General features: G+C 42.3%; 1 protein-coding gene across 6 annotated transcripts in view; it reads right to left on the bottom strand.

Moving 5' to 3' along the window:
- The window catches only part of STARD13 (StAR related lipid transfer domain containing 13), a 308854-nt gene that overhangs the window by 159484 nt on the left and 125968 nt on the right, over nucleotides 1-23402 (bottom strand). For all 6 annotated transcript variants that reach the window (XM_074567737.1, XM_074567755.1, XM_074567772.1 and 3 more), the window contains one exon: nucleotides 9772-9805. In XM_074567737.1, the coding sequence (XP_074423838.1) occupies nucleotides 9772-9805 (34 nt within the window). The remainder of the gene's footprint in view (nucleotides 1-9771; nucleotides 9806-23402) is intronic.

The following is a 23402-nucleotide window of genomic DNA, read 5'->3' as shown; positions in this document are numbered from 1 at the left end:
GGGTGTGGGGGAGTGGTTCCTGCCAAAAAACAGGAGCTGCTTTTCTGTAACATCTAAACGGATAATGATGAAATAAGCCTAATGCTGTAGACAGAGGTGGCTCTGTGGTTTCCACAGGACAGCGATGCATACTTGACAACCCAGCAGCCCCACGCAACAGAACTCCAGTACTTCATCACTCCACTTGGCCTCTGTTGACATTGTCAAGGACACTTTGCCACAGACTTTGGTAAAAGAAGGATCAAACCCAAGGGAACAAAACAACTGGAAAGGAATTCTGTGTGCCCATCCAAACTGCGTTGTGTAAGAATAAAGTGTACTCATTGCAAATGAACACTTGAAGATTAAAGGTATTTCCTCGCTAGTGATCATAAGACACAGGGTCTGCCAAGACCTAAGGAAGCACAATATACTATTCTTACATCAATGTTCCATATACACATCACAGCAAGTTAGAGGCACTCTCACATATTTCTGTATATGCTCAGTTATTTACCTATGTGTAACTTCCTACTCTGGATATCATCCCTATAGGGTTGTTATGCTTAAAAAAATTCCAAGGCTACGGGGAAGAGGAGCACAGCAACAAAAGCAACAAATGAAAAGGTGTACTTTAAATTAAGTTACTGAATATTTTGAATTCTCCAATACGTCATCCAGCCATTGAGTGTCCTGCATCAGTTCTGTCTGTCTTATATATATGTGAAAATATATAGCTGGAGAAGTTTACTTTAACTTTGGAAACTCACCTTACATTTTTGTTACCAAATGAAAGTCCACAGAGCTGTAAATTGAAGATTTCGACAATGTGTTGGTGAGCAGACAAGAAAAGAAAGAGTGTGAAAAGCAGGGATAACTTCACGTACTATATTTATAAAACAAACAGATGCCAACATCAGCAGTCTGCTAATGATGCCAGAGTAGCTATGGCTTTGTGCCTGCTTTGTCTACTAAAAGACCCCGGAAATCCAAATTAGCGGCTTTTCTTGATGGAGGCCTGGCACGGATAGCAAGGCAACTACTGCTGGGAAAGATGGTAAGGAAGACCAGTCAGCTTATTCCCTTCCATATTCCCCCTCCACTGCTCTGGGAAGCAGGCACAGTTGAAACAGTTCTCTGAATCTCTCCCTCCTATTTCTGCTCCCCAGATCCTTCTGTCTTTGGCAGGAGCGGACCACCAACACCTGGGTGGCCTTACCCACTCATTCTCTGATTTTTCTATTTTGGGAAGTCTTGACCCGCTGCTGCCTGAGACAATGCTCGGACACGTGCCCTGGCATGCACGAGCAGACACAGAGGCTCTCCATAAGCTCCTCCTGGTGCAGAGCTCTGCACGGACAAAGGGCATAGCAAAGAGCAGCTTCGGGACCATAACCTGGGCACCAACCAGTTCACGCACCAACATTCATGAAAATAAGCTCTTGAAAAATATGATGAATTAGAAACATGTAAATGTTTTAACAGTCACCTTTTTGTATGAAGAACATCAATGAAAATACGGGGCTGTAAGATTTGTGAGGGAAGGACTCCCATTCTGCCTGTATGGTGCTCAAAAGGACATTACTCTGGGCCTGAGGCCCAGTGTCACTACCTCAGTACAAACAATAATAAATGACTTAATTAGCAATTCAATTAAGTTGTAGTTTTAAGACTTTCCTAAAAGAACTATATCCATTTTATGAAATATAATGTTCCCGAGCTTCCCATTTCCTCAACTACTTAGAGGATTTGTTTGATTCTGAAATGCTGTGAAAAGTGGAAGGTATTTTTTTTCTTTACAGTTACAAATAATTTTCTCTACAGATATATAATTTTCTACGCATCATTAAGAGACTAATCCTACCCCTACCGAGTTACAAGTGACTGCAGTTGGCACAGAATTAGGTTCTACAAAGGAGGAATCCTTAATATTCTGCAGGATAAACTTGCAAGATTCTATGCTAGAATCAGTTTACTTCTCAGAACTAAGGCAATTTTAAAATAAATTGATAATTATGGACTTGAAAACCATTCAACCAATCTAATAACTTCAGTGATACTTACAGATGGGTGTTTTTCTGACTTTTAAAAGCAAGCTTTTCTCACTAGCCAGTGCTATCTTAGCTTTAATTACATGTCATATGTAATCATATATTGCAATGAGGACTGAATTTAAAGTCAGGAGAAATACTTACACTCCTGGTAAGCTAAGAATTCCAGAAAATGGCAGTTACTACTAAGCAATATACAATGACAACTGTAACTGCTCAAGTAACTAAAAAAATATTATCAGCTGTAGTTCATGGAATAAATGAATTTTTAATCAACTTTGCTTAAAAGTAAATTCAGCATTTCCTTTTACATTTCCATGTAAAAGTCATCCAAACCAAATTCCAAACATTGCACATGTCGCAGTCTCTCCTTCCTATTCATAAATTTGCAGCTAATACTGAAGACCTGCACGGCAATCAGGCAGAGCTATGCCTTGCACAGAGTGTGCTGAGCAACTTCTTGACTATTTCATCGTATTGCTTAATTTTAAACCATCTTAAATCAACTCTGATGTAAAACCATTAGTTTTCACAAGAACTACACCAGGGAAAAAATTGTCCTTTTGCATTAAAACAAATTGTCCTGACATACATGCTAGCATTATGTAGCAGAGTCTTTGGGAACCAAGAAATATTCCAGGGTAGGTGTGTACCTAATATAAACCAATCTAAAATAAAAGCCTAAAGCCATTACCCTCTCAGACCCTATTTCAAAAGCCAACACTTCACCAAGGCTGGGATAGCAATTTCAGATCCACTTAATAATACCCATATAAAATGCAACTTTTTGGCCATCTGTTTTCTTGAGCTTGCCTTTCTTATTGCTCTGCCTCCATAAAGACGTAGAGCCAAAATCACAACTGATGAATGCCATTATATGCAACAGAATTATACACGGGATGGCTTTGGCATGTATTTTGTGTTCGTATGCAGCTCCAGCCTCCTCCTATTGCTGCACTTCAGCTGTGGCTTGACAGCATGGTGGAAATTACTAATTTGCTTTTGCCTTGTGCTGAGCACTCAATAAATGTGAGCATCACTATGTGCATTTCTGTCATAGCAACTTGCTGGCCTGGATGGAATCTAATACAGAGAACAGGAAGGGCAGAGACTGGATGGTTTTCAGTTGAAAAGCTTGCTAAAGCAACTCTCCTGTTTCTGGGGAAGGTGCCCCTGTAGTTGACGTTAACACTACATGGCTCTTTGTCCTCCTCTAGTGGTCCCATTATATTTAGGGAGAGGCTTATGCAGTGATTACTTCCTTCAAGTTAATGTGGTCATTACTCAAGTGCAAGGTGTTGAGGCTCACGCCTAGAGATCCTGCATTCAATCCTAAAACGAGCAATAGTGAAGGGTTTCATCACTCTGGCGCTCATGGAAGTGGAAACTGGTGTTGCTGACCATGGCCAGTCCCAGCTACACAGACGCCGTGTCTTTTTGTGCTGTGGACGTCTCCTCTGAGCCGAGGTTGAACCACGGCAGGTTGTTCTATAGCACGAAACAGTGGCATGGTCTGACTACGGTCCCACAAAAGGTCCTGTGTTGCAAAAGGTCAGAAGTTGGCTGCTTTGTTCAATAGCTTTATTGCCCCAAATAACTTACATTAAGCATATGTTCCAGCCAGAAGCATTCCTCTGTGTTTGCCTGCCCGGCTTGCAAACAAAGAAATGGCACAGAATCTATCTCGTGTCCTGAGCCTTTCAGAGAGGAGCTACATGTCACTCCAAAACAGCACAAAACCTCAAAAGTTAATCCTTAGGAATTGATCCTAAATAGTTAAATAGCAAAACCTGAACCTAGAGAATTGTTACACGAGGAAAATGTTTTCTAATGGGGAACACTAAAATTGCTGGAAGTGCTACCCGTTAGAAATGCCTTCTGTGAAAACAAAAGGCTCCTACTATATAGCTCATCCTGCCATGTGTGCGTCTCTCTCAGAGCTGTAATGCTTAGTTAGCATTATAAACCACTAAAGATTTATTTTGCTGCTTGCATAGTTTAAGATGTCTAACCTTCAAACTTTTGAAGTTTTACCTTGGCAAGGAAATAAAATACAAGGACATAGCTTGCATTGTGGCTATCAGACAGGTCTGAGGGAAAGGTCTAATCGAAATAGAAAACAGGCATACTAGATTTTTTTATTATTCAGTGGAAATTTTCCAGGCATTTGTTACTTTTGGAATAAATCCTACATGCCAAAATGTGCCCTCTGCCATGACTCTTGGCAGTTTAAAGAAAGTTGGTTGCTCAGATGGAGTGGAGCTGCATATGGCTGTTTGTCCACAACCTTTGTCAGAGATTTGTTCAGTCATAGAAGAAAATGACTCAATAATCCTATGGCTCCATGTCTGACATTAGTTGCTGGAAACCAACACCGCCTAATTCCAACAGAGGCAAAACTTTAGAGCAATTTATCAATTTGCATTAGATCACCATTTACAGCAAGGTTCCTGTCGTGCCTCTAGAGTCGTTACAAACCCAAGCTCATCTATCAGCTGTTTAGTGTTCAGCTCTCCTTAGGAGTCCAAGCTGTAAACAAAAATGAATTGGGAAAAACGTTTATAATACCTTCATCTGAAATCACCTGTATTTTGTACAATTATTGACTAGATACTATTTTTAACATTTACCAGCTCTAGTCTTTTCAGTATTTTTCTTTCTTTTTAAAAATGTTGACTGAAAATCAGAGTGACAGAAAGAACTACGGAGCAGGTAAATGGAGGAGGACATTTAGACTGACATTGAGTATTAGTATGTGTATAAAGTGTCTTTATACATTACTACTTCATTGTTTCAGAAGTTTCTTGTATAAAAATCAGAGTATTCCTTAATAGATCAAGCTTTTGTCTATAATTCACATACTAAACTATTAAACATATATGTTTTAATCTAGACCTGTTTTGTCATTTTTTTTTAGAAACAGCAATATCCCAAGAGATATATATAGTAAGGGTTCTCATTTTCCTCTTGCTTTTGAGAGCAGTTTGCCCTCAGCTGCTCCAATACAACAGTAGGAGCTGAGTAGCAAAGATTTGCCTCTTCAGAAGAACAAAGAAGGGGTTTGTTCTATCATTTCTGATAATGAAGGGAACACACAGGCAGGAAGAGGCAATCTCACTGCCTAATTTTGGGAGCCAAACTGGCACCACATAGAAGTCGGAAGAGGAGCCAAATGAAAGGACCCTCTGATGCGCTGACTGAAGGACAACCTACCTACATCTAATTTGAGCAATACAGAGCTTAAGTAGTTAACACACCAAGGCCACCTAACAGCTGGGTTTATTCACTAGTTTACTTTACTACATCACTGCTGAGGAAAACAGCATTTTTCAGTCCAAAGTAAGCATCTCCACTTCATGTTGGAAACATGTCGAAGTGACCCCACCCTGCTTTCTAGTAAATGCACAGGATCATTGGATGAGGATGTTTTCTTTTCCCCAGTTATTTAAGGTCAGGTTCTCATCTTGGGTAAACTCTCGTAGCCGGAGTAATGACAGCACGAGACGTGAGTACTACCTAGGTCTCGGGAGGGACTGCAGAACATCTCGCCCAGCTGCTGCTCTTCCCTGCAGAGGATGGGACAAGGGAGCTCATGGCCACAGCCTCCGCTCCACCTCCTGCACACTTGTTAGGCAAGTGAAAGGCTGGAAGAGATCACCTTCTCCATCTCCTCACAAGCAAGAGGAAAATCCCAGAACAGGTTATGGTTCAGTGAGCCACATCCATTTCCCTATTCACAGTGTGGCGATCAACCCGTATCTCCTGCCCAGGGACTGCAGCAAAGGTAAAATATAAATATGAGCATAAAAAAGTTATATGACCAAGGAAACACAAAAATATGTAGTCAGTGGGAACTACTGTACATGGGTTTGATCTTGCGGTGAATCAAGCGCCTGCAGTTTCTAACCAGGGCCAGATGGAGTTGCAGTTCCCTCTCAGTTCCCAGAATCAGGCCCTTTGTTGGCAGTTGTTCAAATACAGCTGCTGTATAACAGAGTTCTGGCTTCTTAAGCTATGGAGACCTCTCCTTGAAGTCAATTAGCATTATGCCTGGACAAATATTGCAGGATCAGGCTATTCCTTAAAGCCCTGGGACCAGAACTGCCTCTATTTGAATTCTGTAATACATCATTCAAGGATACACAATTATCCACGGAGTACTTCTGAAATGGCCAAGGTCACATGAGGATTTTATCATATTACTGCAGTGCACCATCTTCTTTGCCAGCCCATCGCTGTTCTGCTACAGACTACATTACCATGCATCAGCAAATACCCGAGCGCGCTGCTATATTTAGTGTTTCATACATACCGCTAAAATAGAGGATGTGTCAGCTTTTAATCTGACTTCAAATTTTTGTCAGCAAAGTAAAAGCTCATTTTCCCTACCCGTGATGAAGTGCGCTCTGTGTTAGTCATCTTGGGTTATGTGGTGATAACTTTACATCAGGCAGCTAGAACGCTCCAGCTGGATAGAATAATTTTTACTAAGAGATATACTGGGAAAGATTAAGGATGCAGAACGTCAGTCAGTTTTTAATAGTGACTACCACAGGCTGTCTAAAAACCCAGCAGCAATCTGGTGACAAGAGGAGGAGCTCACCAAGGTGTTCTCTGTGGTACCACAGCAGGCCGTTAGGACCTCCTGGGTTACAAGTTCAGAATAGAGATCGGTTTGGTGTTATATACCTGGCGATATGAGAAGAAAAGCATTGATGATGATGCCTTGAACACAGTGGTCTATTGCCTGGCGATGGGACTGGGGCAGTCCTATTAATGACATCATCTATTCATGACAGCAGGAATGTGGTTCAGTGGTTGGAACCACAGTTACCACCAGGATCGCCATGTTCATTCTGAAAGAAAGTAGGGCTCAGTGGATGAAGCCGGTATTTTCACAGGTCTTGGTAAAGCCTCAGAATAGGATGTTTTTACATCCTATACATCCATAAAACTTACTCATTCATGCCTGTGTGAATCGTCTCTCGGTCTACTGCTTCTGCACCAGGCCAACGGACAATTTGCTAACCTACAGACCAAGGGCAAACCTGTCTACATGAAAAACAACTTTTCCAGGCCAAAGTGCTTATTCTTTCTTGCAACTGTCCCTTGCGCTTTGCTAACTACATCTTAAAGGGTGTGGGTGACACCACGTTTGCAACATAAGCCTAACTCCTAATAACATTGCATTTATTTAGTAGTGCATAAATACATAAATATAAAAATAGATACATTTCCAAGTCTTTGTGGAACCCCATTTCAGCGCAATCCAGGACTGTCCATGCTAGCCCCACAACGCTGCAGCGGGGCTGTTCTCCAGCTCTGCCACAGCCCTGCCCCGCCATGGGAGCTGACCTACAGATTGACGTCCCATCCCATCCTTGGCCCGTGCCCGTCCCCAGGGCCCTGCCTGGCCATCCTGGACCCGTGCCTGATCCTGTTCCTGTGTCTGCCCCTGGTCCCCAGGGAGCCACCACCATCCTTCAGTCCAAGACATAGATTTGGCCAATTTTTTAATTTAAATCATGTTTTCTCTCTCTCTCTCTCTCTCTCTCTTTTTTTTTTATGGTCTAACATAACAAATTTCAAAGCCAAAAGTTTCAAAGCCAAATAAAAATCAAAACTTCTCACTTTGAAAACTGTTAGAATATCTCATGTAAAGACGTAACACCTATTTTACAGAAAAGATTTGAAATAGAAATTAATGGATGCTAACTTTTTTTTTGTAAAATGGTTCTATTTGAAGAAATGGGCATTTTCTGCCAGAAGCTTTTTAATGATAAATTTATTACCGGCTCTATCTGGTATCTAGATGGAAATCTATGCTAGATTTCCATGATTAAAGTTCCACCTCAGCGACCAAACTGTGTCAGAAAATGACCTGTCATTCTTCTTTCATACCTGCAGTTATCAAATTTTCAACCATCATGTTCTACTGTAAAGATGGGCGCTGAACTTTATCTATTTTGGTGACAAAATTAATGTTATCATAAAAGCAAAACAATTCAAAAATGAATCATAGTAAAAAATGGGAGTGCTGCTAAAATAATCACTTTTATTTAAAATTTATGTGCCACTGATGTGTTTTTCTTTTCTTTATAAAGCAAGCCTTCAGTGTCATGGAGAGGTTTTGGTCCAAGCAATGAAAACAATAAAAACAATTGCTAAATCAATCTCAAAACTGATGGGATTTCTTTAGGTTTGGAAAAGCATGGCACATGTTTTATTGACAAATACCATCATGGAATAAATACACATACAATTCATAAAGCAGAAAAAGCTAATGTGCGCAGCACTTGAATGAAAATACTTATATTTATACTGTGCTTAACAGCCTTCATGCTTTTTTGACCTGATGTTAAGCACATGAAGGTGAAATTGCCGATGGAGACGTGAGTTTTCTAGGCCGGGGTTGCTGGCATTTTGCTAAGTCAGCACGTTTGCCAGCAGAGCCATCGAATCAGTGACATTGGCTGCAAAAGGCTTCTTTCATCTGTTTCTAATGGCGTTACGGTGGCCCTTGGAAAGGATTGAGGGTGCAATTTAGAGCAGAGACAGATGCTCCTCCGAGCAGGAAGAAATCACTGAGTTAGCAAACTGGCTTAAACTAGTCCTTCAGGCAAAAAAAAAGATGCTAAGTCATCTAGGGACAGAGGGATAATTACAACAACGATGTCCAATTGCTTCCATTTTAATTGACATGCACTACATACATATTGATTAACGAAACAGAAAAAGCAGTCGGCAATGGGTGACTCCAGAGGTCAGTTGTTTTATGACTGAAATGTTTCTAGCTGGCAAAGGCTTTTCTGGGAATGAAGATGCACTTAAAACTTTGGGGACACTTCTTTTTGCAAAACTGTGGGGCTGTTATTAAATTCCAGTAACCCACATTCTGGGAAGCAGTTTCTTTTATCTGTATTTCTCAATTGTGCTTCATTACAATTTAATAAGGACATTTACCCTCAATTAAGCAAATCATCCAAGCAGTTGCTACTCCCCGTTGCAATGAATTGGTTTTGTCAAATGCGGGTTTAATTGCGTGTTAAGTATCTTGCTGAATCAGGATGTCTGTGCGTGTATCTGTCTATCCAAACCTTTCCTTAGCTCCTGCCGAAGTGGGGTTCAGGGTATCCATTTCCTTAACTCCGGTTACAGCGCTAATCTTGGTGCCTCGCAGAACATCAGCTGTAACTGAATAATTGCCCCAGAATAGTCAAATTCACCAATGCTGTTAATATTGACAACTGCATTAACTGGCCAGTGAGCTCGGGCTAAGGAGGGATTCGGGCACCGTGACTCTGCCACTGGGGACAAGGCCAGGGGGTTCTTACATTTCTTGGTAAGTGTTGCTGTGTAACGAGCCTCTGCACCAGACTCAGCTGCACTGTGAGCACTGAGCCACTGAGCCGGAAAAAGCCCTCGGGTACACCTCACCTCGACTCACCCTACCCTCGTCAGCGCCACTCTGACACCAATAGCAAATACTTGGCTTTATCCCTGTGATTTCAGAACTCACCTCGCAAGGTGTAAGTCAAAAGTTGCTGAATTATCAGCTCTCCAAAGAACCACCTAAGTCCTACACCACTATGTCACGAACAACAGCATGGATGTGATCGCAGCAACTGCACGAAATAAAACTGGAAATGAGAACAGCGGAGATTCTTGTGGGTCCTCCATCAATGCGGGCATGTCTACACAAGCCACCAAGAAACTTTCAAGAAGTAATGCAGCGTCTTACCTGCTTTTTCCTTACACAGCTTCTGAAACAGCACCTGTAAAAAAAAAATTAATTTTTGTTTAATAATTACACATTTTTTTTTCTTTCAAATAAGTTCCACATTTCAGGATGACGCTATATGTCATTTTTAGGCATTACCACCACCGTAAACAGGGCATAAAATCCAGAGCTCATCAATAAAAATCATGGGGAATACCTAGTTCTGCTTGCTAAGGACAACCTGGTGCCCATTCCCAAACCGGGTTCACCTGCCTTGCAGGGAGTGAGCTTAGGACCAGACTCGGGCACAAGCAGGGTATGAGCTGCAAGGATACAGGAGGTCCAGCACACTGGAATGCGCCTGGAAGCGTCTCACGATGCCGGTGGGGCTCAGGGAGGCAGCACACAAGCTGCTGGCGAGGCACGTGTGGGCAGCTGTACCGACAGGTGGGAAACAGGGGACACTGTGGCTGTGGCAGCTCAGAGCGGCAGAGTGGTGGTGCTTGTTCATCTGTGACCAGGAGAGGGTCCCTCTGTCTGAGTCAGTGGCCAAACTGACTTGCCGTCTTGCGTTCTTTGTAACTGGGAGCAGTACCATTAATGTCATATTGGACGCACCTCTTGGTCCATTACTTTTCTCTTTAATAGCTTGCAATGCCCAAATCAGTGATTAAATGCATATCACCCATTCTCCTTTCATACAACAGATCCATCAACTGTCCCAGCAATGCAGCCTGTAAATGAAACTAGTATAATGGGTGAAACTGCACCTAATTATTTTTTTTTTTAATTAAACAGAAGGCTGAGCTGATTCTTCCAGATACCAGTGAACTCACAGGTGTGAAGTGCCCAGCCTGCTGCCAGCTGAAAAGGCAGCCACTCCTGTACTTTGCAGTGACACACTCCCTGCTCTTGGTTATCTGCTTGTCCCCATAGGGACAACGGTCTGCACCTTCCCATCAAACGAACCGAGTGCTCCGTTATCTCTTCAGTAAATACTGCCTCTGCAGCCTTGATGGGAATCTGTCTATAAAGACATGGGGTTTATTTATCTTTTATTAACGAAGAATTTTACTGAGATGTTGGAAAATTCCTCCTCTAAGCACAGAACTGAATTGGTTAAGCATCTCGTAATAACAGGAAAAAGCACAGCTAGACTACAGTTTTTCCCTTCTGCAAGGCAATTTCACTGTGAAAAAGACTCTTAGTCAGAAGGTCTGCCTGAGCAGCGCCTGAAGTTAGCCCATCTTTAGCCAGCAGGGACCACGTGAGGTGGTCACTTCTCGATGGGAAAATAATGAGTGGCTGAGTCCAAATCAGGTTTTGTTATTGGCAATTTGTAGCTTGGCTTTAGTTCCAAGTTGAGGCCAGCTCCGTCTCCTGCACACTGCTGTACGCTTCCCTGGGCTGAATTGATTTGTTTAGATTTCATCCAGGCTCCTCTTTGATTTTTAGCTCAGTGATGGTGAAATGTCCACAGAGACAGGAGCTGAGTCCCCCTTCTCTAGTGAGGGCCCACCAGTGCCAGGCTCTGTGGTACCTGCATAGACCCTCATGCCAGACCTCTTCTGCTCTTGCTTTTAGAGATTCACTGCCAGCAGGTCCAGGGAGGTGATTCTGCCCCTCTACTCCACTCTGGTGAGACCCCACCTGGAGACCCCCCACTGTCCAGCTCTGGAGTCCTCCGCACAAGAAGGACATGGACGTGTTGGAATGGGTCCAGAGGAGGGCCACGAAGATGATCCGAGGGCTGGAGCACCTCTCCTGTGAAGGCAGGCTGAGAGAGCTGGGGCTGTTCAGCCTGGAGAAGAGAAGGCTCCAGGGAGACCCTATAGCAACCTTCCAGTACGTAAAGGGGGCCTACAGGAAGGATGGGGAGGGACTCTTTATCAGGGAGTGCAATGATAGGACAAGGGGTAAGGGTTTTAAACTGAAAGAGGGGAGATTTAGATTAGCTATTAGGAAGAAATTCTTTACTGTGAGGGTGGTGAGGCACTGGAACAGGTTGCCCAGGGAAGTTGTGGATGCCCCATCCCTGGAAGTGTTCAAGGCCAGGCTGGATGGGGCTTTGAGCAGCCTGGTCTAGTGGGAGGTGTCCTTGCCCATGGCAGGGGGGGTTGGAACTGGATGATCTTTTAGGTCCCTTCCAACCCAAACCATTCTATAATTCTGTGATTCTACAGCCTAGAAAGGGAGAATGTGCTTTTGATTTTGGCCAAGAAGGTCAATGGTCTTCTGGGGCGCATTAAAAAGAGCATAGCCAGCAGGCTGAGGGAGGTCATCTTCCCCTTCTAGTCTGCCCTGGTGAGGCCACATCTGGAGTACTGTGTCCAGTTCTGGGCTCCCCAGTTCAAGAAGGACAAGGAACTGCTGCAGAGAGTCCAGCGGAGGGCTACAAAGATGATCAAGGGAATGGAGCACCTCTCTTATGAGGAAAGGCTGAGAGACCTGGGTCTGTTTAGCCTGGAGAAGAGAAGACTGAGAGGGGATCTCATCAATGCTTATGAATATCTAAAGCATGGGTGTCAAGAGGATGGGGCCAGATTCTTTTCAGTGATGCCCGACGACAGGACAAGGGGCAACGGACACAGACTGGAACACAGGAAATTCCATCTGAACATGAGGAAAAACTTCTTTACTTTGAGGGTGACAGCACCGGAACAGGCTGCCCAGAGAGGTGGTGGAGTCTCTGGAGATACTCAAAACCCACCTGGATGCGTTCCTGTCCAGCCTGTTCTAGGTGAACCTGCTTTGGCAGGAGGTTGGACTAGATGATCTCCGAAGGTCCCTTCCAACCCTGACCATTCTGTGATTCTGTGATGAATCACAGCCATCTGGCTGAGGAGTAAATTCAACTTATTTCCTAAGGCTTTATGTGTTGGCCCATTCTGCAAAGAGTAAGGAGCAGAACTGCAGCACTACAAGCCAAAATTTCTCCAGCAGCATCACTTAAAAAGAATCAGTGCTGAGCCCTCAAGAGAGGGCTTTAGCGTAAGTATCTCGCTTCCACAGAGGAATGGGAAATTCAGATACACACTGTGCCGATTGGCAAGAGACAGGCGGGTCCTGCATCAGTGTGCCAGGTTTTTGGGCTGTCTTTCTGCGTGAGGAACATCATTCTGTCCCTCCGCTATGCAGTGAGCCGCGTTGTTCTCAATCACCCTGCTGGGGACAGGCACCTGATTTTCAGCATCACGATGCTGGCATAAGCACACTGGAGGCGGGTGCCTGAAGTGCCATACTGAATCTTGGGACAAGCACTTCTTGAAGAATACATAAACGATATGTGAATCAAAATAAATATATCAGTCCTGCTTGGATAGCTGGTTTCTCTGTTCCAGCACAGCCAGAAGGGCACCAGCTATTATAAAATCAAACCCAGGCTATGTTAACTTCCAAAATCTTTTTAGGATGCCATACAAAAAGGATGCAAATTGTTGCTGGAACAATCCCAAGCAGCAACAGAAAGCTGTCAACTGAAGTGATTTATGGAAATAATAATGATAATGCACTATATAACTGATTGTATAACAAAATACATTTATTGGAGGACTAGCATCGCATCTGAGCAGCATGGCACCATCTAATCAAATATATAGAAACCATGGACCAAGAGAGTACAACTCCAGCCAAAAGGCTGTTGCAGCACCTGCTGCTATGAATAATAAAGAAATCATTTGCTTACAACTCCAGCTGTAGCAATTTTGCAAGTGGAAGTGTCAAACAGAAACCAAAGACAAATACGCTCTGCTGATATAACCATGTTTTATTTGCTGAAGCATGTAAGCCAGCAGGCAGAAACCAGGAATTTATTAGATCCTGGGTCCGTTTCTCCCCCCTCAGCAGCCCTGTGGCTCAGCGGGGACATCCCACGTTCATCTACACCAGCGAAGGCTCCCAAGACGCCTACCCATGCGGCATGTCCCTTTGCTTTGGGATCAGAGCAGGAGAGGCCAGTCTTGTGAATCAGGCAAAGTCCGCCCTTGGCAGCGGCGCAGCTAATTCAAGGGACAACTTGCAGTGAAGTGAAGCTCAGCATCTACACTGCTAAATAAAAGATGGCCATTGATGAGGCTGAAGCACCGCCCCAGGGCTTTTCCACCTGGCTCAGCAGCTCTGTCTCAATTACGAACTGCTCTGAGGAGCAATGCTCAGAGCAAGGCAGCTATTGGGAAGTGTGCCCTCGGCAGTGGGGACGAGGGGACACCCGGTGCCACTTGGCTTTGGGCGAGGGACTGGTCCCTGGCTGACATTTATATTGCCCTATAAACACAGTCTTCAAGCCTGTAGTATTAGATTTATGGATCCTGTACAAATGAACAAGATGTCCAGAGAACTGGTTAGAAATCATTACCTGAAGCTGAACCCGGTAGAGCGAGATGAAAATGAAATCTCTGTTCAACAGATATTTAAAACCAGGGATGCACTTTAAGTGCGTGAATGATCCCATTAAAGCCACTTACAGAGCCACGCATGAGAAAAAGTGTATTTGGGGCACAGAGCAAAGGAGAGAAGAAAGGCTGTGGATCTATCGGAGGAGGAAAATGAGTATAGTGCATTTATAAAGAACCTGAAAGATGTTCTGGAAAGGCATTCTGTGCAGAAACAAATTACTCAAATGAACTCACTGGATTAAGTGGAAGTGAAGGTAGAAGCTGAACACCAGCATTATAAACTCAACAAGGAAAATAAACACACTCATCAAAAAATTGTTTCTCTGATGTATACATAATCTTTCACGATTATAAGTGATCAGGGCATGGAACTCATCAAACAACTGGATTAAATGATTTAATAATGTCCCAGTAAGCTTATTTTCACATAAAAGCGTTTTTCTGACAGAGAAGATGAATACGAAATAGTTGACTTTAACAACTTCAAAACCATTTAAATTTGCAACAGCACAAGGATTCTGCAATGCCAGCCAATCCCATAAAACCGTATACCGTATACAAGAAAAAAAGACACCATTTTCTATCCAAGTCTTTTCCTTCCCTCTTCCCCATCAACTCTTACTATTTATTAGCTATTTTATGCTCTAATTCCAAATATGAGCAAATCTGCCACTGATATTTCAAAGTACCTGTCAAACTGTAATCACTCACTCTCAGGAAATCACACCCTCCAAAAAAAAATAAAAAAGGTAATTAGCGTATCTGTCCAACATGCAAATAACTCTTCTGGATGTTTAATAAAAAGCCAGGGAATTTATTCAATGTAGATACGGTATCAAAAATATCACTGCTCTCAAATAAACGCTGGCGTTTTGACAGGACTACTTGACATCTGCTGTTAATAAAAAAGGCGTTGGATTCTGCACGCTTACGCTCCGCGGTGAGCAACCAGCAGCACCACTCTGAAACACACCACTTCCCTCAGAGGAAAAAACCATAAATCTGTACGACTTCTTACTGGTTAACTGGTACTGAAGGAAAGCACTCTGAGCTGGAAAAGGTCCTGCAAAGTATAAAGACTGAAGATCCTGCTGGTTCTTCATTCTACTGATTTAATAATCTGCTGGGCTTTAATTAAAGTGACACATAGACAGTTCTAAAGAAGGAAACCAGCAATCCGCATGCAAAACTCAATCGTCTGATTAGCAGGTTTATTAGATCCTTTCAGGAAGCTGTTGACAGAAGGAAAGAAAATCCTAGTTACTGCTTCAAAATAAAATTCTACAGCCCAAAATAGGAAGTAATATTATGACACTCAGCAATGTCAGCCTTAACTTGAGGTTGCCCAGCCCCAGCAATGAGATCTTCAGTCTGGATTGCACTTGCAAGTTCCCTAGAGAGTGTTAGTCAGCTGAGAATAATGGCAATATTAAAGTTATCCCATAGAAAACACTGCTGAGACCGCTGTGTCAGAAATCCGATTTCTCTCAGAGACTTGGCACTGATCTTTGGTACAGGCTTGAAACCTCTGCTGGACTTGGGTGCTTATGTTCTGTATTCAAAGGCTGACAACAGGGCTCATAATTTTCCTTTAAAATACAGCCACTGCAGAGGTGTTCTTGGAGACCATGTTTAATATACAGTCTGAGCATTACTAGAGAAGTCACTTGGGGAATGGAAGACAGATCTTCTTGGTTGGACAGGATTCAGCCTCATACCTGCTCCATCACAACGCGTTGGCCTCCTCGTCAGGTCAGAAAGGAGGGGGAAGGGGAAATTCTCAATTTCTTCCATTGAAGCTGAGCTATTGCACCGCAAACTGTTCATGACTGATGGGGTCAAAGAAAGAAAGAAGGGTAAGCAGTTCCCCGCTCTGCAGTCGAGCAAGTCCACTTGCTCATTTGCAAGAAGCATGGCCAGCACATCGAGGGAGGTGATTCTGCTGCTCTACTCTGGTGAGAACCCACCGGGAGTATTGTGTTCATCTCTGGGGCCCCAAGCATAAGAAAGACAAGGACCTGCTTGAGTGGGTCCAGAGGAGGGCCATGAAGATGACTGGGGGTCTGGAGCACCTCTGCTGTGAGGACAGGCTGAGAGAGCTGGGGCTGTTCAGCCTGGAGAAGAGAGGGCTCTGGGGAGACGTTGTAGTGGCCTTCCAGTACCTAAAGGAGGCCTACAGGAAAGATGGGGAGGGACTCTTTATCAGGGAGTGTAGTGCTAGGGCAAGGGGTAATGGTTTCAAACTGAAAGAGGGGAGATTTAGATTAGCTATTAGGAAGAAATTCTTTACTGTGAGGGTGGTGAGGCACTGGAACAGGTTGCCCAGGGAAGTTGTGGATGCCCCATCCCTGGAAGTGTTCAAGGCCAGGCTGGATGGGGCTTTGAGCAGCCTGGTCTAGTGGGAGGTGTCCCTGCCCATGGCAGGGGGGGTTGGAACTGGATGATCTTTAAGGTCCCTTCCAACCCAAAGTATTCTATGATTCTATTCTGTTCTATGAAGTGGGGAAGCTTGTATCCTGGTCCCCTTTTCTAGGCTCTTTAATATTTGTAATCAGAAAACATTATTAAGAAATTAATGTTTTTATGCTGTTTTCATCATGTTATTTTAAAACAGTGTAAGATATTAAGCATATGCACAGCACTGATCGAGGCAATCTTGTTTCTCACGCAAACATGAGCTTCAGCAGGGGTATCTGTTACTGGGCTGGACAGAGTGACCTTGCTGGACCCAAAGCTCAGGGTGCATTTATGAACCCATGATCTTCCATGCTGCATACCTGCTGGGTCACCCCTAGCTCTGTTTTGAAGTACTCCAATTAACTATCTTACGAGTTAAACCTTAGCATAGTTCAAGCAATTGGGGTCCATTCCCACATGGAAGAATGGAGGTAGACTCTGTGCTAAATCTGCTTCATGACACCCTGCAGGGTCCTGCGGCACCATCTCTGCATCCTTTTTACCCTTAATCACCTCGTCATGCCGTACTCCGCAGCATACAGCACGTGTCCATTCCCTAAACCCCTCACCTTGTGGCTGGCGACACAGCTTTCACTTCACCACGGGTAGAAAAGATCCCATACACAAAATAATAATTGAGTCACAGGACCCCAGAAGACCACAAAGAGCACAGTGGAGAGCCAGGGCCAAATGCTACAGAGGACGGACACAGTCAGTCTGCTCCGCAGGGTCCCTCAGCACTCTCTTGTATACATCTATCCTAAACAATTTAACATTAGAAGTATTTTCCCTAGGTTAGCTTAGATCACACCTGTCGTAGTGACAGAAGGTTACTTCAGGTATCCTCAAATATAATAATGGTCCTTATTTTTGAAGCTGTATGAATAGGTAAAAAGTAGTTATTATTGTTCCAGCTACTGCAAAATAGAAATGTATGGTCCAAATACGTAGCAGCCAACTTGAAATTAATGGGTACGTGTACCCCAGCAAAGCAGAGATTTGGCCGGTTCTATAAATGAACATTTATAAAACTTGACGCAACTTGAAAGGATTTCTAAGGCTTCTTCCCTGTTCTAGTGTAGCTCATTGAGATGTTTGCTGGTATCTAACCTGCACTCCAGCATGCTGTCCAAAAGGAACCGAACTGGTCATAAACGAGCCCAGTTCTGTAGAAGTACTGCAGACACAGTATTTCCACAGACATTTTAAACCTCTGACACTTCGTCTTGTTTTCCTGAGAGCTAGGTAAAGTTTCAAGGGGTTTTCAAGAAAGAAATGTAAATAAAATAAACCGGGTTTCTTTGTAGCTGACATGGAGAAAGTCTAATTTAGGGAGTCTAATTTATTTCTTTGCTTTAAACTGGCAAGATCATATAAATTCTCCTTTTCCTGTTTTCTCTGAGGATCCAGCATATAGAACCTTTTAATCCTGTGCAAATAAAATTGAACTCTAAAATTTTATTATGATATTTCTAAAATGAGCCTAAGGGATTCAAGCATCCAGAATAATTCAGAGGACAGAGAAATATCTTTTGAAAAGCCTAGACTTAATACGCTGAGTTGTATTGTAAAAAGATGAAATAGTGTAAACATTGCCTACAGATATAAAAGCATATTTAATCATTGTGCACAGCTTTAAAGAACATTTAAGGAACATTTGGAAATGATTTTCCCTGGTTTAGTGTTTTAGTTGGCAAAATAAAATTTGTTTTTAAAATGCATTTTACTTTATTCTAATATTTCTTTCAAATTTTACACCAAGATCAGTGCTGGTTTGAAAAACACTGACACAGGAAGAAAGATTTATTCAATTGTTTTCTTCTGTTTGCTAAAAAACTCTATCTATTCTGTCCATGTAGTATTGATAGAAGTCCAGAAAGTAAAATGACTTTTCATGTTGCTGTAGTTTTGAAAGCTTTGATCAAATAGAAAACTGGCTGAAAACTATTTTACAGTGAAAACTTTTGAATGACTTATTAAAGAAAAAGGTTTAGAGCAAGTGGATCAGGGCAATAAGAAAGTCTGCAACAGCGAAAACCATTTCAACAACATTCAAAGCAAAATCGGAGGAAAATGACCCACAAGACTAACTGTAAAAGAACGTGCAGTTTAGTAAGTATAACTTATCATACTTAATTTAAAAAATGTATTATATTAACAGACCAGGGAGATTTTTACTTCCAGCAGCTGCTAATACGATTTCAAAATGTCAAGCAATTACCGCACTGGTGGTTATATCTGTATTTTTATTGAGGAGGATTTGGTTCCAACACATGAAGAGCAGCCACCTGCAGTGAGCGTTGGGTGTGCCTCTATGGTATTTATTACGATATTAAATCATCCCAGTTGCTCATTTTGCCATCAGATTGCAAGATGCCATTCTTGCATGGCTCAGCTGGCCATGCCTATTCATCTTCCACCAGCACTGGCACTCGTCTTGACAAATGGGAAACTAGAGCAGTGGAACATCAACTTTACCAAAAAGAAGTTTCTGCTTTACCTTTGCTCCTCCTGTGATTTCCTCTGTGGGATAACATGACACTCTTTGCTATTCCACAGTGGTTTTCACAGGTGGATTTTAACCTCCATCCTCCATGGAAGCCTTACTTGGCCATGATAGATGATTGACATTTCAGACATTCCACGCAGTTTGAAGCAGCAGCCCTGAAGAGCTACCTGTCTGGTCTCCTAAATTTGGCCCCAGTGTGACCAGTTGAAATTTGAACGTGAAACTTTTCTTATTTTTTAATGAATAGTGAGAAGCCTCTTTGTGAAGAAGCACCTATTTCTTGCTGACTGTGCCACACAACACATGCAGGTATGCTCAGATACCACCATTCCCATCAGGGAAACAAAATGTGGCTGTGGTTTGCAACCGATCCACAAATCCCACAGAACACGAGAGCAAATGATACCAGAATCAGTAGAAGCAGTAAGCTGGAGACTGCAATTATGGAGGAATTTTTCCATACCTTTTTTCCATTTAAAAATTCAATTGACACAACTTTTCAACAGAAAGAGTAAATTATCAAATAAAAAAAAAAGCAAATTATTGGCATTGTTGAAATGTTTCATTTTGATAGCTTTCAATGAAAAAACACCTTTTTGTGTTCAAAATGTGTTGACTTTAAATTTAACTAACTGTATTACATTAGATGAGAAATTCGCAAAACCATTTTTACCTGGTCTTGGCCTGTGATCTTGGACCAGATAGGGAAGTTTTACAAACTGACAAAACTTTAGGGCCCCAAAGATATCATAAGGTCAGATACCTTCTTCACCTTCACAGGTTTTATGATACCTGTGATTTTGGAGGCTACTGGAATTAATTCTTAAAATAAATATGATCGATTAATTTATTTTTTTCAGAGATGTAGATCCTTAAAACTCCAGAATTTTACTTTGCTAGAATATATCCACCGGTAATTTTCTTAAAGTTTCAGGGATTCTAAATTATGCCCATGGATGTCCATGTTCTAACCAAAGCAAGCTGTGACAACAGCTTTTCTCTTGTCATTATTTTGCCCTTCGTGGCCATCTGGATATACCTGCGAGACAGAACGCAGATGTCCCACTGCAGAAACAAGATGCCCCTTGTCACTTCAAGGTGACCAGGGCAGCCAAACTGGCCTGGTCCCACCCAGGAAAACACGGTTGTGTACCATGTTCACTTACACAAACTTTCCACAACACTTCCCACTTTTTGTGCTTTTAAATAAGCTTTTACAGTAGTTTTATTTTTAAATCTAATTAAAATCCAACCTGACAGTTTGGTATTGTGCTCTTGCACAGTCAGGAGCGAAGCAGGTGTGGGCAATTTCGAGCATTTACCCAAGGGATCAGTTTGAGGAACACGTATCCAAGTTCGGTCTACGTGGTGTCCTGAATGTTCAGTTCATCCTGGCCAATTCCCAATACCCACCTCCTGTGATCACTTCCTTACACGATACAGTTTTGCCACGTCTCAGCAAATTTAGTTCTGATAAAACCAAAAAATGTCCTCTTTATGATGCTTTTACCTTTGGCAAGTCCCAGGAGCTCTCAGTCATTTTGAACTCTCGACTCTGCCGCGGGACTAACATCAACATGCTCAGAACTGTGCAAATATCAATTAATGCTCAGTCCTGCGTTAAGATAACCAGTTATGCTTCTGTATAAACAAAGACATGAATAAAAACTCGAGATAACGTAGTTGGCACAATATTTGTGTGGGGGTCAGGTGGAAATGTGATGGGGCAGAGGTGGGAGGAAGAAAGACAAAAAGAAGAGCAATGACTGCCAAATGGAGAGGGACAAAAGTGAGAAGCGAGAGCAGTCCTTGTTTTTTTTTTTTTTTACAATCCTGGAACAATACAGTGAGTCACACGTTGCTATCATTTTTACCCTCTTGAGTGGGAAGAAGTGCTGTATCTATTTTAAAGATAAAATTAAGTGGGAAAGGTACAAGAGGTCACATGACAACAAAGAGAGGCATGAAAGCTGGGGACTGTGCTATTCCGCTATGGGAAATGAGTGACTTCTAAAGCAAAGAGCAGTTAGCAGTAGTCCATGGCAGAACATGAACACCAAGCCTTGTGAGCTCTGGCTAGAGCCGTGGTGCTATTTTAGCTTGGCCCAGAGTGGCACTTAGCTGTGAATGAACTTCAGACCACCATTAGCAGCAGTTTATTTGTTTTCACTATCGGGTGTCCACAGAAATGTTTCATGATGGCTAGGGTCTAAGTGGTTATCAGATGTTCTCCTTCACATTCAATAAAACTAAGCATTGTAATATATCCTCAACCAAAAACGCACTTTTCCCGGTAAACTGATGTATTAGCAATCAGTTAAACCCTTGGTCAACACTTTATGCTCCTTGAAGAAAAACAAAATGAAAGAGGTTAGTTTAGTGGTCAGTTTTCGGCAAAAAGAGAAAGCAGAGGAAAGTGAGCAATAAAGTATTTTATTCAAAAGTTATTGAAAATTACAGAAATTGTGCATAGCAGAAGCATTCTTCCTGAGAACATGTTGGGAAAATATTAGGTAGCATCTCTGCTTCTTCTAGTGTCCCAGCAAAGGCTAATGCCCTTAGGAGAAGCAGAGATGCCGATAGGATTGTATCTTGTAATTACTTCATAGATTTTAATCTTTATATGACATTTCAGTATTGGAAACCAGCTGCAAATCCTTTTCAATTTCTGATCAATTTTCTTTGATTACCTATGTGGTTTTGTCATTGTTTATCAGTTCGCTTTTATGCCAGATTTAAAGAAAAATCTTTTCCATGCCTTCTTGTCCCATGCAAATGACACACTTTCCCTTTGGGAGGTTTCATAGTTCTCCCTTTCTAAGAAAGAACACAATGTCTTTCAGTATCACCAGCTCGAGGTAAGATCTACCTCACCACCTCACCACATCCACAGCGAACGCACACAAGACATCTCAGAAATGACCACTCCATTGCAAATTCTGGTGTAGCCCATAAGAAAATGAACACCTAACTCAACTGTGACCTATACCAACCTGTGCTGTTTATTTTCAAAATGAACTCTTCAGCTGGTATAAATAAAGGACAATGCATTTGTGCGATGGTTGTAAAGTTAATATTTTCGTAGAAAAGTATGATTTCCCTTTGCAGAAAGGCTGACTGTCTCTTCTGCTGTCAGCAAATGCCCACGTGCAATTCAGATAACTACCATGTAACATCTAAACAACTTCAAAGCTCTGCGTTCCCAGCCATTTGCCTTACCTTTTGCCTTACCTGCCAAGATTATGCAGAACAGTATGCCCCTGGTGAGAAAAACTGGGTGAATTCATGCTGCCTTAGGAGTTGAGAACCCCTTAGGCACACGTAAACTAAGGACACGAGGGCTCTAACGCAGCAAAGGACCAATACACGTGTATAGATTGAAATGATTTAGACTAGGCATGCTTGATGCTAAGCATATGCTTTAAACCCAATGATTTTTATACGCTAACTATGGTGTTGGGCCGCATTTGACTCAGCTCAGTCTGGAGAGACTAGAGCTGGAAGCATACACACACAATGCATGAACCATAATCACCTCCTCTTCCCCTCCCCAAATAAGTATATACATACACACACACATATATATACACACGCTTAAATGTATGTGCCTTTGATTCACCCACCCTTCTAATTTTTTCCCTTCAAAAATTGCTGGCGTTCTGAAGAGAGCAGAAATTTGTGTGCCCATATACTGAAGGTGCTGGTGGCTTAATCTGTGACCTCCAGCAAGTCAGCGCAGCACTGACTGAACGAAGGAATGGATGTTACTCATCTAGTCATGAGCATCTTCACTCCTATAGTGGCACTTGGATTACTGCTGTCCAGACCAAACCCTTCATCAGTTTGGTCTCTAACTTCTGCATCTGTATCACTACTAATATACGTACCCAAAGCCTAACAGCAAGCCAGAAGTAAAAGGTGTTAGGGTATCCACAAACATAAACATATTTTATCATTTATAATTTCTTGTCATCCAGATATCATAAAATGTCTGTACAGATGCATTAACATCTTGACTTTTCTGCATCATACCATATTTAAAATTATGGACAAAAATCCTAATGAGATACTTAAGTTGCCTGCATGCATCCTTCTCTTGCAAGAGAAGAGAGCAGAGATTTGTTAGGGACTGGCTCGAATTCTGCCCCCCCTCCCCCCGTCATAGCCTGAAGCAGTTTCAAACTCATTTAAATATATGTACTACTGACTCAAGGTATTTTAAAGCAAAAAAAGACAAACTTTACTTCTTGAAATAGAATAAAATAACTATACTCCCACAGAGGGGTTTTAAA

The sequence above is a fragment of the Larus michahellis genome, chromosome 1 (genome assembly GCF_964199755.1).
Source record: "Larus michahellis chromosome 1, bLarMic1.1, whole genome shotgun sequence".
NCBI classification, from domain to species: Eukaryota; Metazoa; Chordata; class Aves; order Charadriiformes; family Laridae; genus Larus; species Larus michahellis.
Note: the sequence above shows the minus strand (reverse complement) of the source record. Positions and strands in the feature narration are given on the sequence as shown.